The sequence below is a fragment of the Eubalaena glacialis genome, chromosome 3, assembly GCF_028564815.1.
Source record: "Eubalaena glacialis isolate mEubGla1 chromosome 3, mEubGla1.1.hap2.+ XY, whole genome shotgun sequence".
NCBI classification, from domain to species: domain Eukaryota; kingdom Metazoa; phylum Chordata; class Mammalia; order Artiodactyla; family Balaenidae; genus Eubalaena; species Eubalaena glacialis.
Window position 1 is genome coordinate 113,908,637 of NC_083718.1, and position 14,132 is coordinate 113,922,768.

The 14,132-nt window shown below is 37.3% G+C and overlaps 1 protein-coding gene across 3 annotated transcripts in view; it reads right to left on the minus strand.

Annotated features, from left to right (window-relative positions):
* The window catches only part of BTBD8 (BTB domain containing 8), a 91,292-nt gene that overhangs the window by 64,262 nt on the left and 12,898 nt on the right, over window positions 1-14,132 (minus strand). For 2 of the 3 annotated variants that reach the window (XM_061186316.1, XM_061186315.1), the window contains exons 3-4: window positions 12,256-12,506; window positions 4,592-4,709 (exon numbers count right to left, since the gene is read on the minus strand). In XM_061186316.1, the coding sequence (XP_061042299.1) occupies window positions 4,592-4,709; window positions 12,256-12,506 (369 nt within the window). The remainder of the gene's footprint in view (window positions 1-4,591; window positions 4,710-12,255; window positions 12,507-14,132) is intronic. The other variant, XM_061186317.1, reaches the window with a different exon arrangement.

A 14,132-nucleotide genomic window follows, 5' to 3' on the forward strand; every position in this document is an offset into this window, starting at 1 on the left:
TTATTATTTTAAACCTTTTAAGTGGACAGGGTTGACCATTTATCATTAATAAAGTAATTAATATTAAGATAATATTCATAACCCACTTTAGTGTATGGGAATCTGGAATTTTATTACAATTACTTCATAAAGCTTCCTGGCAATCCTAGTAAGATAGGGAACAGCAAACTTTTTCTGCAAAGGGCCAGATAGTAAACATCAATATAAATATATTAGGCTTTTCAGGTCCCTGTTGCATATTCTTGTTTTTTTTGTTGTTGTTGTTGTTGTTGTTTTATACAAAAAGAAGCCACTGACCGGCTTTGGGTTGGGTCATAGTTTGCCAACCTCCACTCTAAGATAAGGTAGAAAAGGCAACAATGTGCCTCCCTCCCAGATATCTAATATATACTTATAGCAACTAACATTTACTGAATGCTTCCAATGTGCCACAGAATCATGCTAAGTGCTTTATGTACATTATCAGATTCAATCCTCACAGCCATCCTATGCTACAATTACTATCATTATTTCTTTTACAGATAAAGAATTTGAGACTTGGAGAGATTAAGTAACTTCTCAATAATTATTAAATGGTACAATCAGAATCTAAACCCAGAAAGACTGATTTCTGAATTACTAAACTGTATACTTCTGAAAAAGTTTTCAGCTGATGGACTCAAGAATATATAGCTAATTAGTCATATGGCACAGACTAGGACACTGATCTCCTGACTCAGTGCTGATTTACTAAATATTCAGAGAAATCTACATTTTTAAAGGGAGATTTGACAGCATTTTAACCCCATGAATGAATGTCTGATGTTATAATATCAGGCACTGAAAAAAAAAGGTATTCTGGAAGGGATATAGGATCTTAAGTGTTACAAAGCTAAAATTAGGAATCACTGTCCTGCTTTTTCAATAAAGCAGCACAAGAGAATCTTAATTATGGAATACTGAAGTGCAACAAATAAATTAGTTTAAAAATATAGCAGATTCAATTTCACTCAGAAAACAGAATAATAATTAACACTATAAAATGGGAGATCAGCAGTGGAGTGGATAAGGTAGGTACTTAGAGGTAGGCTAAAGATGACAGGAGGAAATAAAAGTAGAGAGAAATGCCCAATATACAGATGGTATTCATCTGGTGATTGAGAGCAATTCAGGAAAGAACGTAATGTTACAGAGATCCACAACAGGAGTAATGTGTTGTAGTACTCCAGGAAGCAATACTCAGAAAAGTAGTAACATAATTAACAAATGGGATCCATGAACTCCAATGGGTCCTTTTATTATAACCTCTCTCCCGCCAAATAAAAAGAGCTCTCTGTTTCTCCTTTGCGCAGAAGTATTGGAGATAAGCAAGGACAAAGATGTGGGAAGGGTGGAGAAGTTATGCTTTGGAGAGGGAAAGGCCTGTGTAGAGGCAGAACAGTGTAGTAAATGTGACCTTCCCTGGAGGCCTACTGCTATCCTTTTCCTCCTTGGACTGGGGGGAAATGCAAGTGATTCAAATCACCTTTCTCTCCTTGTCCCACGTAAGTAAAGGACATACAGACTGTTGCTACCATCTACACAAAATCTCGTATCAAAGGCCTATTACCTGGATGATGATAGCAAACACTTACATGGTACTTACTATGTGCCAGGCACTGTTCAAAGTACTTTAAATGCTTTTAGTAATTTAATACTCATAATAACCCTATAAGATGAGTATTATTATAATCTCCATCGTAGATGAGGATGCTGAAACACAGAATGGTTAAATGACTTCCCCAAATTCATACAGCTAAAGATGGTAGAGCTGGAATTCAAACCCAGGCAGACAGGCTGCATACATAGTCCACATACTCTTAACTACTCAGTTATAAATGACTTCTTTGGCTTAGCTGTACCACCACAAGCAAGCGATTGTCATCAGATCGTCTTGCAGCACATAAAGGGCTCCAGGTATTGGGCTGCAGATCAAGGGAAAGGCTAGACAGAGCAACTAGCAACTGGAGACATAATCTTGGAAGAACTGGGATACCAGGGATGTTTTTGAAGAAGGAGCTTGAGCATAAGAGAAAGACAGTGACTCAGTAAAAGAAACTATCTCTTTACCATACCAGTTTGGACATTAAACTAGCAATCTAAACTGTTCTAAAATTTGAGACCTAAACTGAATGTAATTCTGCCCATAAATCCTGGTCTTTGCGAGTACTTGCATTGATCATTAAATATATGAGTACATATAATTAAAGCAGTCATTTTACAAATGGATTTTTAGCCATACCACTAGGATAAATGCTGACATTGATCATCTAGAACAAGAAATAATTCAGAAAGTTCTGTTGCTGGGCTTTAGATTATATTACATGATACAAGCATACATTGGCGATATTGAGGGTTCAGTTCCAGACCACCACAATAAAGCAAGTCACACTAATCTTTTGGTTTCCTAGTGCATATAAAAGTCACGTTTACACTATACTGTAGTCTAATAAGTGTGCAACAGCATTATGTATATACCTTAATTTAAAAATATTTTATTGCTAAAAAATGTTAACCATCATCTAAACCTTCAGTGAGTTGTAGTAGTAACATCAAAGATCACTGATCACAGAACACCATAACAAATATTATAATAATGAAAAAGTCTGCAATATTGTGAGAACTACTAAAATGTGACACAGAGACATGAAGTGAGCCAATGCTTTTGGAAAAAAAATGGTGCTGACAGACTTGCTCCATGCAGAATTGCCACAAACTTTCAATTTGTAAAAAACACAATTATCTGCGAAGTGCAATAAAGGAAAATGAGGTACGCCTGTGTTTTCTGAACTACTGACATAATATTCTTTGAACTGAATAATAAAGTAAATATGTACAAACAAAGAGATGTTTAAGTTTGGAATAGGAAGGTAACCTTGGGATTTAGAATTTGCCATTTTAACTCACATAAGGGCACTAACAACAAAGCAAGAAAACTTAAGCCAGATCTTCCTGAAACACATTCTCAGGAAATTGCCTTTCTAGTTAATATAAATTTATTTTTTATTGCTAGGTGAACAAAATAAGCCAGAAATGTGGGCAAGAGCTGTCCTAAAATACAAACCTAATATTCTAGATCCAGCTCTTAAACAGTCCACTGTCAGGCAGTACACAGGGAGAAGCCAAATACAGACACTGTTTGAGGACATACTGCAAATCGTCACAGCGTCCTGCTTTCCCTGTATGACAACAATAGCCTTAGGGCTCCATAGGTAGAATTTTGCTAGGATGCCCATACGGTTTCAAGAAAAATCTGGCACAAAATAAAATCAAAGTAAATTAATTTTAAAAATAAAATTGTGTTGTCCCCTTACCCCAACCAAAAAGAAAGGCATGCACGCACGCGCACACACACACACACACCACTTGGGAATATGTATATTCCCAATATGAGAAATACATATCCATGATATGGAAAATATATGAATAAATCTGTATCACACTCTGTATTTTACTATACATAATGCAGATTTCATAAAAAATAGGAAAATGTGTATATATATTTACAAAACATATGTTCCCAGAAAGAAAAGTTCAAATTCTGAATGGTAGTCTAATGGAAACTGGCAATCCTAGAGTTTAGCAATGTACTACAGTCAGTTAACTGGCAAAACCAGTATGATTTCTGAGAGTACAAACATCACTACTATTTGGCTTGGTGGATTTCTGTAATCTAAACTCACTGCTTATTTCATTAAGGGCTGTGTACCCTTGAACCTACAAGACTGCTTCTTGCATCTGCAAAAATAGTCTGGTTCTTCCTCTTCTGCAGCACCAGAATAACTTAACATTCTATTTGAAACACAAAGAGGTAGGGAGGAGAACTCTGGGTTCCTCAGCTTTCTGGTTCCAATTCTAGTCTGTTATGAGGCCAGCTGTACCTCTTTCCCTTGAGTTCCAAGAAAAAAACCTGTATTTTTATTAACATCTTTTATTTCTTTAAGCAGATTTTAGTTACTTACCAAAAAAAGAGTCTAACCAAAACAGGCAGCAGGCTTTAATTTAAACTCTAAAAGCCTGGAATGTCTAAACAACCCAACTCTACAGCAGAATAATGATTTTTTAAAAGTACACTGAAATATTAAACCTCCTAATCCATGCTATTCAGGAGAATCAGCTATTTTGAAACAAAGACTTTGAGCCAGAATGAATTCAGAGAGAATACATGTCATTCATGTAGAAATAATCATTTTCAATACCATAATGCCCGTGAAATTAAAAATTACATTTAATTACATTTTCTGTGACAGTGGCTTTCAAACCTATTTTAGGCAACAGTATATTTTCTTCTAATAAAATCTTCGGTTCATGCCCAATGCATAGCACAGATCTTCTCTAGCTGAGCATGTGCACATGTCTGGGTAGGGTCACCTGTGCATGTGTGAATGTGCAGATAGAAAATCCTGCCTCATGTCCAAACTCCTCCCCTGTCAGAGACCTCCTGAGGCATCACCATGGAACCCCTGTAGCCTATGTGAATCAGCTTGAAAACCACCGTGCTAGAAAAAGACAGCTACCCTTTTACACTTTACTGTCACAACCAAGACACCAAATTAATCACATGCCTATTTACCTGTGAGCTTTAAAACTTTTTCCATCAACATAAATATCAATATCTGGGCAACACTGTTTCTCATAAAGCTTCAATAAATCTTCTCCTAATTCAGATGCAGGTTCCAAGTCATAAATATCTTTAAAAGAGAAAAACAAGACTAAAAAAATAGTTTCTTTAATAATATATATATTCCAAAATTTTGTATTCTAATACTAGCAAAATGTTTTTCCACAGTTATCTCAATTAGCTACTGAAAGAGAGTAACAGTGACTGAAACATTTAAGTGGTAAATTCAAAGTAAAATGAAACTTTAAAATCATCTATTCTTTCTGCTCTGAAATATATATTTCTACTTATATTTAAATATAGATATACCTTTAAATATAGATACACATTTAAACATAGGTAATACTGTTACAAAATTATATACCAAAACTGAAGCCACTTCATGAACATCTGACTTAGAAAGTTAGAAAATTTTCCAATTTTGATATTCTTTTTCACCACTTAATTTTTTCCTATTCCTGTTCATGGATTTATGGTTAGGATAATCTGTGAACCAATAGAAATTCAACTAAAATCAATGGGATTTATAGGACACTTACTATGAGTTTAGTACGGTACATAGTATGGAGAGGTATAGAAAATAAATACTTTAAGAACTTTCTCTACTTCAAAAGATTCACAATTTAGGCAGTGGGAAGTGAAATATAAACTATGTATATATATATAAAAAAAGAAAAATACTAAATTGTATACTATAGCTTTGTCAGTTCAGAAATTTTTGTTAGTACACTTGGTGAGGATGGATCACCAGGAACATATTCCCACTAACCAATTTACAAATGTATACATTTATAAACCAGAATGCCAATACTGGCTCTACTATCGAAAGAAATCCAGAATCCAACCACTACTCAATATCTCCACTGCTACCGCTGTAAACAGATAAGTTAGGGGGTCCCCAGAGAAAGAGAACCATGAATGGCTTTCTTGACATAAGAGAACCCATTTGGCCTAAGCCATTTTGTGATCTAGGCCTAGCTGCAATGCTTGCCCTTGAACAGGTCTCAGTAATTAATGATCTTAAGGGAGGGGATGCAGAGACAAGGGCGGAGCAGCCAAGAAACAATGGTGCAGCCTTGGGGCAGGCTCCACATTCCACCTCAACAGGACACACGAAACAATATCTTTTGAGCTCTTTATAGAACTACAACTCCCAATAAATGGAAGATGAAGCAATCCTCATTCCAGAGAGAAGGTCACGGTTTGATAGCCTCTAGAACCAGAGAAGCTTATATGGAGACCACCTGAAGCCAGATTAAAGGAGAGCAGGCCCTGCACACACCCTAATCTTATCAGCAACCTCACCCTTGAACCGTTGCTACAAAACTCTCATCAAATCTTCCCAGGTTGGGACACACAGTTTTTGAGGGGCAGGAGCCCGCTGTGTCCCCCTTTGCCTGGCAAAGCAATAAAGCTATTCTTTTCTACTTCACCCAAAACTCTGTCTCCAAGATTTGATTCGGCACTGGTGCACAGAGGCCAAGTTTTCGGCATCACCATCCCAGTTCAAAACAATATGGTTCTCTCCCTTTTTTTTAGAGTAAAAGCCAAAGTCTTACAATGGCTTATCAAGCCCCACATTTGGCTCCTCACTACCTCTCTAATCTCATTGTCTACTCTTTTGCTTACTTCCATACTGAACTCTCTCTCATTCCTCCAAATGGCAAGTTATGTTCCCATGTTAGGATATTTCTACTGCCATTTCTTTTGCCTTGAACACTCATCTCCCAGATATCCACTTGGCTAACTTCCTTACTGGATTCAAATCTTTGTTTAAACATCACCTTTTAATCAAGGCTGACTCTGACCACCCATTTAAAATTGCAACTCCCATCACTAGCACTCCCAATCCCCCTTCCTCTGTCCTATTTTTTCTATAGCATGTCACCTTCTAACATCTTTACTACATTATTGTCTATCTCCACCCTCACCGTACCTTCTCTAACTGGAATCTAAGTTCCAAAAGAGCTGGAAGTCCACTTTAGTCATTGAAGTATCCCTTAGACCTAGAATAGTCCTGATACATAGATCCTCAATAAATATTTGTTGAATAAATTAATGTATCAAATACTACATAAAAAGATTTTTGAAGAAAAAACATAAAACTCCAACCAGAATAAAGAAGGGGAAGGAGGCAGATCCTACCACTTCCAGATATTCCTATAGAAGACTTAAAGCACATAAATTAGTGGGAGATGTTCAGAAGGAATAGTCTTCATTTCGATGATTCAAAGATCAGAGTATAATTTCTGACACAAAGGGAAAATCTAGAAACTTTTCAAAAGAAAACCAAGTCAATTTGATAGATGATTACCTATCTCAACTCCCAATTATATATTCAAGTAGCCTCCTGAACTTGATATATCACAGTGTGGTATAATAAAAATATATATTTGGTCTTTCTCCCCCATTCCTGGCACAGAGCTTAAAACTCTTGAAATTTCCTAAATTATAGGAATGTCTTACTTGAGTTTATGCTAATGAGGTGATTCAGGGTAGGGTTCCTAAATAGCTTCAGGATGGGGGCTGGTCACCAGAAAGGACAAATATGTGATTAAAGAGTGGGAACTTTCAGTGCTCCCCCCCATCTCTAGGGAGGGAAAGGGGGCTACAGATTGAATTATAAAAATTCTTGAACAATAAGATTCAGGGAGCTACTGGGTTGGTGAACTCACTGACTTGTTGGAAATGTAACAGGGAAGAACCAAATCTGACTACATATTGGATCTGTTTCTTTTACTTTAACCCTTGCTTCCCACTGCTTTTGTTCACTAAAAGGATACTGTCTATACATAATGGCCTGCCTGGGGGAACCCTGCCCCTCTGCCTGAATGTTAAACCAAAGTGCCTTTGTTCAGGGAAACATCCGGACCCTGTCCACCTGTAGATGGCTGCAAGAAAGAAGAAATTAACACATCCCCTCCCTGAGGCTGGCCATTCCAGGGGATATTTGCAAAACTTATGGCCTTTTTACTTTATTTCCTCATCTCCTCCCCCTCTCTGTGCTATAAAAGAAACTGGCATCCAAACCCCGATAAGATGGTTATTTTGAGACTTTAGTCTGCCATCTTCCCGGTCTGCCAGCTTTCCGAATAAAGTCGTATTCCTTGCCTCAACACCTCGTCTCCGATTTATTGGCCTGTCATGCGGCGAGCAGAGCGAGCTTGGACTTGGTAACAGAAAGATGGCGCACCCTGAGGGGGCATGGAATTTGTTCTGTATACTGTCCTTGCCCATCCCACCCCATACCTCGCCCTATGCATCTTTTCCATTTGGCTGTTCCTAAATTATATCTTTTATGATAAACAGGTAAACATAAGAGAAATGTGTTCCTGAGTTCTGTGAGTCATTCTAGCAAATTACTGAACCTTGGAGGAGGATGGTCATGGGAACTCCTGAATTTGTAGTCGCTGGGCACAAGCCTGGGTAGTAAAAAGCGCCAGAATATGTCACCCCAAAACATGCCACTTTGGCATGAGGATTATTTTGAGCTAAAGGTACTTGAGAAGGAGCAGATGCAGGAAAAGCTATTTACATCCCCCTAACTGCCTAAAAATAAAAGTACAAATTTTCCCTTTTGTAAAGGAAATTTCCATTTGTAAAGATATCTCCTTACTATTCTCATCACTTGACTCTTATTTGCATAACAAGACAATCCTTATTCACCATACATTTTCTCCCCTCACCTTCCCATAACTTGCCTCCACCACCTAGTAGCCCAAAACTCCTTTCTTTCGTTTAGCCTAAGATGATATATAAGCCTCAATCATCCAGCCACCTTCTTGAATCTCCTTTCTTTGTGAAACTCCTGGTACAAAAGAAAGTAATGAAAACCATTTTCCCCCTTCTGTTAATCTGTCTTATTTCAGTTTAATTCGTAGGCCAGTCACAGAACCTAAGAGGGTAGAAGGAACTCTTTTCTCCCCTACAGTAGCCTAAGCACTCCACTTGTGTTGAAGTGGGGGCAATATTGTGGGACTAAGTCCTTAACCTGTGGGGTCTGTGCTAACTCTGGATAGTTAACTGTCAGAATTGAACTGTTGGATGCCCATTTGGTGCTGGGAGAATTGGTTGGTGTGTGGAAAAAACCACACACATTTGGTGTCAGAAGTGGTATCCAGAAAAACAAAAACAAAAACACAATCACAGAAACCCAAAACTGTTCCACAACCTGAAGTCATCATTCCACTCTACCTTAAATTTGCTCTGTTCATACTCCTTAAGCCTGCAAAATAGTACCACCTAAACTCCTTAAAATAGCTTATGAGTAAGGTGACCACATCTCTTGGTTTGCCTGGGGCAGTCCAGTTAATGCCTCGTGCCCCAGAATAATTATCAACAGCAATAATAATTTTTCATCTTTCACTCTCTCAAAAGAATCCCAGTTTGGACCATAGACTATAAAGTCATCCTTTATAGAAGGCTTTCATTATCTGGCTTTTGCTTATATATCCAGGTTCATCCCTTACTTTGACCATTCCTGTCCCCTACTCTACCCTACACCCACAACAAACCATTTCTGGTTTTCCAAATTTGCTATGTGCCTGGTTCTCTTTGCCTCCAGGCATGTTGTTTCCTTTGCCTGGAACACTTCTCCCCTAAACTCTTTATGCCTGGTTAACTTCTGCTTTTTCCTTCAGGATTCAATTCAGATATCACTCCCTCCATGTAGCTTTCTCTGAAGGCCTAAGCCTAGGTTACATGTGCCCTATCTGTGTCCTTATCACACTTGGTACGTAACTTACCTGACTGTACCTCCTACTAAACTGCAAAATAGGAACACTATCTGTTTTGTTCACTATCAAATCTTCAAAACTAGCACAAAGTTGATACTCAATGTAATGATTAGAATAGCATTTCAGGAATAAACAAGTGCAAAAGAACAGAAGTGGCAAAATATACTTCCTTAGGAGGAAATGCCAAGTAAGTCAGTAAGAATAGAGCTCGGGGGTATGAGGGGTTGTGAAGACAGGAGGCAGCAGCGTTCTAGGCAGGAGTCAGTTCCCAACATCCCCTTGCACCACGGGAAAGAAGCTGGGATTTATATTAAGGCTGTGTGAGACTACTGCAGGATTTTAATAAGGGAAGTGCCATGACCACACTTGCAATTGATGGACGTTGTTCTGTACAATAGAGATGGAGGGTGGCACAACAAGAGGCCTGGTGACCAGCTGGGGTTCAAATTCTCAAGGAAAATAGCAAATTCCTGAAATAAAGAAATGGCAGGAGGGTAAAGAAGAGAAGTATTTAAGAATATTTAGGAGACAAATCAACAGACATGATCATGAATCGAATGAAGGGTAAAAGAGTAACTGAGGAGAAAGATGGTAATACAATTCACACTGATACAGTATTTAAGAAAAGAGCAGGTTGAGAAAGCGGATGATTAGGTCAGTTTGACACAAGTTAAATTTTGAGATATTTAAGATATATTTAGACAGATATGTCTAGTCAGTGGTTAGATACGAAGCTCAAAAAAAAAAAAAATTGGAGAATACCAATTATTTAAGGGGCAGAAAGAGGAAATTCCAGTGAAGGAGACTGAGGAGTGGCCAAGAGGGAAGGAAAGGAAAAAGCCCCATTATGCTCAAATTGTTCCCTAATATGTCAACTGTGTTGGATCAAACTCATGTTTAGATAACAAGTGTTATAGTAGAAGTGGATGTATCTGAAAGTATCTGTTAACTAAAGAGTTTTATTAGTGGTGTTTAGTGCTACAACAGTAAAAACAAACTGATTTAAGCCTAGTTAGATTCCTTTTATATATGTTCACCATATCTCATTATGTTGAATGAATGAATACATGCATGCATGCCTGTTCTAGGCTTGAGGTAGATCTATTCATATTTTTTAATTATCTCATTTAGTCTCAGTCCTAAGAAGTAAGTGGTTACAGACTGATTTTATAGATGAAGACTCTAAGACTCAGAGAGTGTAAGGGACTTTCCCAAGGCCACATAGTTGGAGCAGTTGGCAGAGCTGGTATTTGATACCCATTTTTCCTGCCTATAGTCTAGAGCTCTGCATGGTCCCATAGCAGCCTATTAAAGTGGCCAAACAAGTTTTGAGTATAAGTGAATAGAGCTCATTTACCCCTCAACCCCTTGCCTTCATCTACTTTCTCCATCACTCCATGGAAACCTCCGTGTTGACTGGTTTACCAGACACTTGCTTGTCCACATCTTATTAACTCCTTTGCGGTATTGCATAGTCAATGCCACCCTCCTTGAAACTTCCTTTGTCTTCTCTGACACTGTGCTCTTGATTTTTTCCCTCTTAGGTGCAAACTAATCCATGAGAAACACTAGGTCGATGCAAAGAACTGCACCAAGCTGAACTGAGCCCTGTAAGAATACACAAAACATACACAAACACCTAAAACATCTACCAGATACCTCAGTTCACCCACACCTACCCATTTCTGGTGTTACAAACTTCTATCTGATTTCAGATAGCAACTGCTGGGAGACCATTTTCTATGAATATTTTTGTGCTTCTGTATGGTCTGGCCTTTCTGAGCAGAGCACTGGCAAATTTGGATAAAGGATGGTTAAACAACAAACATGTCTTAGAAGTCAGAGATAATGTGATGCTCCAGAAAGATTCAGAGACTACCCTCCCCTCAAAACCATTTCCTTACACTCTAGGGTACTGAAACTACCTTATCCTCACCAGAGAAGATTTATTTACCTTCCAAAGTAAAGGTGTCTCTCTCTCTCTGCAGAGGAGGATGGGCAGATCTGCCAGCAGCCTATAAAAGTCTCATAATGTTGGTGTTCCCCTCCTATGGTGCAATCCCACTGCACGTGCAGGGCAGGTAACATCAGGCCCTCACCACATAGCCTCGTGGGGACTGAGGGTTGGGAAGTGGTGCTGAGATGCTCTGTAAGTAACAAACAGTCTGTTCTCTGATCCAGGGGTCTCGAGTTTCCTGTTAGAATATCTACTATATATATATCTATAGCCTTAACATCCTCCTTCCACCAATTCACAATAATTCACAAGCTGCAACCCTTCTGACACCCACTTATACAAACAAACTAGAGGTCTTTTTCAAGGTCAAATGTCACACTTATTGTAGTACTTATGCATTTCTGAACCATTTAACATGGGTAAAACTATGCTAACCATTTTTATTAGGTTCCTATCTTTTAAAAATGTGTCATGACAAAAGTTTCAGTGATTTTGTGTCATGACAAAATGTATTGGTGATTTTTGTGTTGCATGGTGTTTTTTAAGGAACGCATATATTGTGTTATAACAGAATTGATTCTATAGTCTGCTAAAGCTTTTATTGGTGTAGATTAGAATAAGGATGACACTATATGGAGGCTTAAAAGGAGAATTATGAATTATGTGTGTATTTTTTAATAATAACCCCATCTCTAATTACTTAGGAAAACTGGGAGTTGACCATATTATTATTTCCATTTAACCATAAATTATTTACTTTCATTTATTTTTATTATATTGACTTTCATTTACTTTTATTTCATTTACTTATAAAAAGTTATCAGTAGAGCTGACTTTTGAAGTATATTTTTCTCTAATTGTATCAGAATATAATTACTTTCATGGCTATAAAATTTTATAAAAATCCACAAAAAATACCTCACCAGAGGAAATTAAATTGTACTCTTTGTTGTTATCTTCTGGAATGTCCTCTTTTTTGTTATCTTCTGGAATTTCATGCTTCAGAAAAGAATGATCAGATGACCTTTTACCTACAGATGACCTTCCATCATTGTCAGTACACTTTCCAACACTGAAGTCACATTTCTTTTGTGGTACTCCACTCTCCACTATCTTTTTCCTGAGAATTTCCTCTTCATAGTTTTTTATGTTTCTGTTTGATGAGTATACAATCCTAAAAGACAAAATGTAAAATATTAATAAAAATAATGTCAGTGATTCTTAAAAGCTAGTTTTCCAGCGTGCTGCTTTCATAGATAATGGCTATATAGTTTTAAAACCTTTCTAATCTGGACTAACTAGAGGAAAGATCAATCTAAAATAACAGAAAGTTTGAAAAGTAGTCTATAAAAAATTTTAATGTTAAAAAGGAATATATAATGTCAACAAATTATATAACCTAAATGAAATGGACAATTCCTAGGAAGGATACACACTACCAAACTTGATTTAAGAAGAAACAGAGTATCTGAATAGACAAATAACAAGTAAAGAGATTGAATTAGTAATCAAAAACTTCTCACAAAGAAAAACACAGGACCAGGTGGCTTCACTGCTGAACTCTACCAAATGTTTAAAGAAGAATTAATGCCAATCCTTCACAAATTTTTCCAAAAAATATAAGACGGAACACTTCCCAATTCATCATGTGAAGCCAGTATTATCCTGACACAAAAGCAGACAAAGACATCACAAGAAGAGAAAACTACAGACCAATATTCCTTACTAATATAGAGAAAAAATCTCCAACAAAATAATAGCAAAGTGAATCCAGCAACATATAAAAAGAATTATACATCATAACCAACTGGGTTTTATTTCAGGAATTCAAGGGCAGTTAAACAGATGAAAATCAATATTACATACCATATGCTATAGCCTGAATGTTTGTGTCCCCTAAAATCATATGTTGAAAGGTAATTCCCGATGTGATGATATTAGCAGGTGGGGCCTTTGGGAGATGATTAGGTGGAGCCCTCATGAATGAGATTAGTGCCCTTATTAAAAGCGGTTCCAAAGAGATCCCTCGCCTTCTTCCACCATGTGAGGGAACAATGAGAAGTCAGCAGTCTGCAACCTAAAATAGGGCCTTCACCAGAACCCTACCATGCTGGCACTCTGATCTTGGATTTCCAGCATCCAGAACTAAGAGAAATAGATTTCTGTGGTTTATAAGCCACCCAGTCTGCAGTGTCTTGTTATAGCAGCCCAAATGGACTAAGACACCATATCAATAGGACAAAAACTACATGATCATCTTAGTTGATGCAAAAAAAAAAAAAGCATTTGACAAAATCCAACACCCTGTCATAATAAAACAGTCAGCAAACCAGGAATACAGTAGAGGGAAACATCCTCAACCTGATAAAGGAGATCTATGAAAAACTCACAGCTAACATCAGACTTAACGGTAAAAGACTGAAAGCTTTCTTCCTAAGATCAGCAGAGGATGTCTGTCTGCTCTTACTACTTCTATTCAACATTTAACTGGAGATTCTAGCCAGGGCAATTAAGCAAGAAAAAGAAATAAGCTGGACTGGAAAGGAATAAGTAAAGCTATCTTCATTTACAAATGGCAAACATGTGTATAGAAAACCCTTGGAAATTCACCCAAAAACTATTTGTTAAACAAGTTCTGCAAGGTTACAAAGTACAAGATCCATATGCAAAGATCACTAGCAATGAACAATCCAAAATGAAATTAGAAAATAATTCCATTTACAACAGCATCAAGAAAATAAAATACCTAGGAATGTATTTCACAAAAAGTGCAAGACATAACCTGAAAGCTACAAAACAA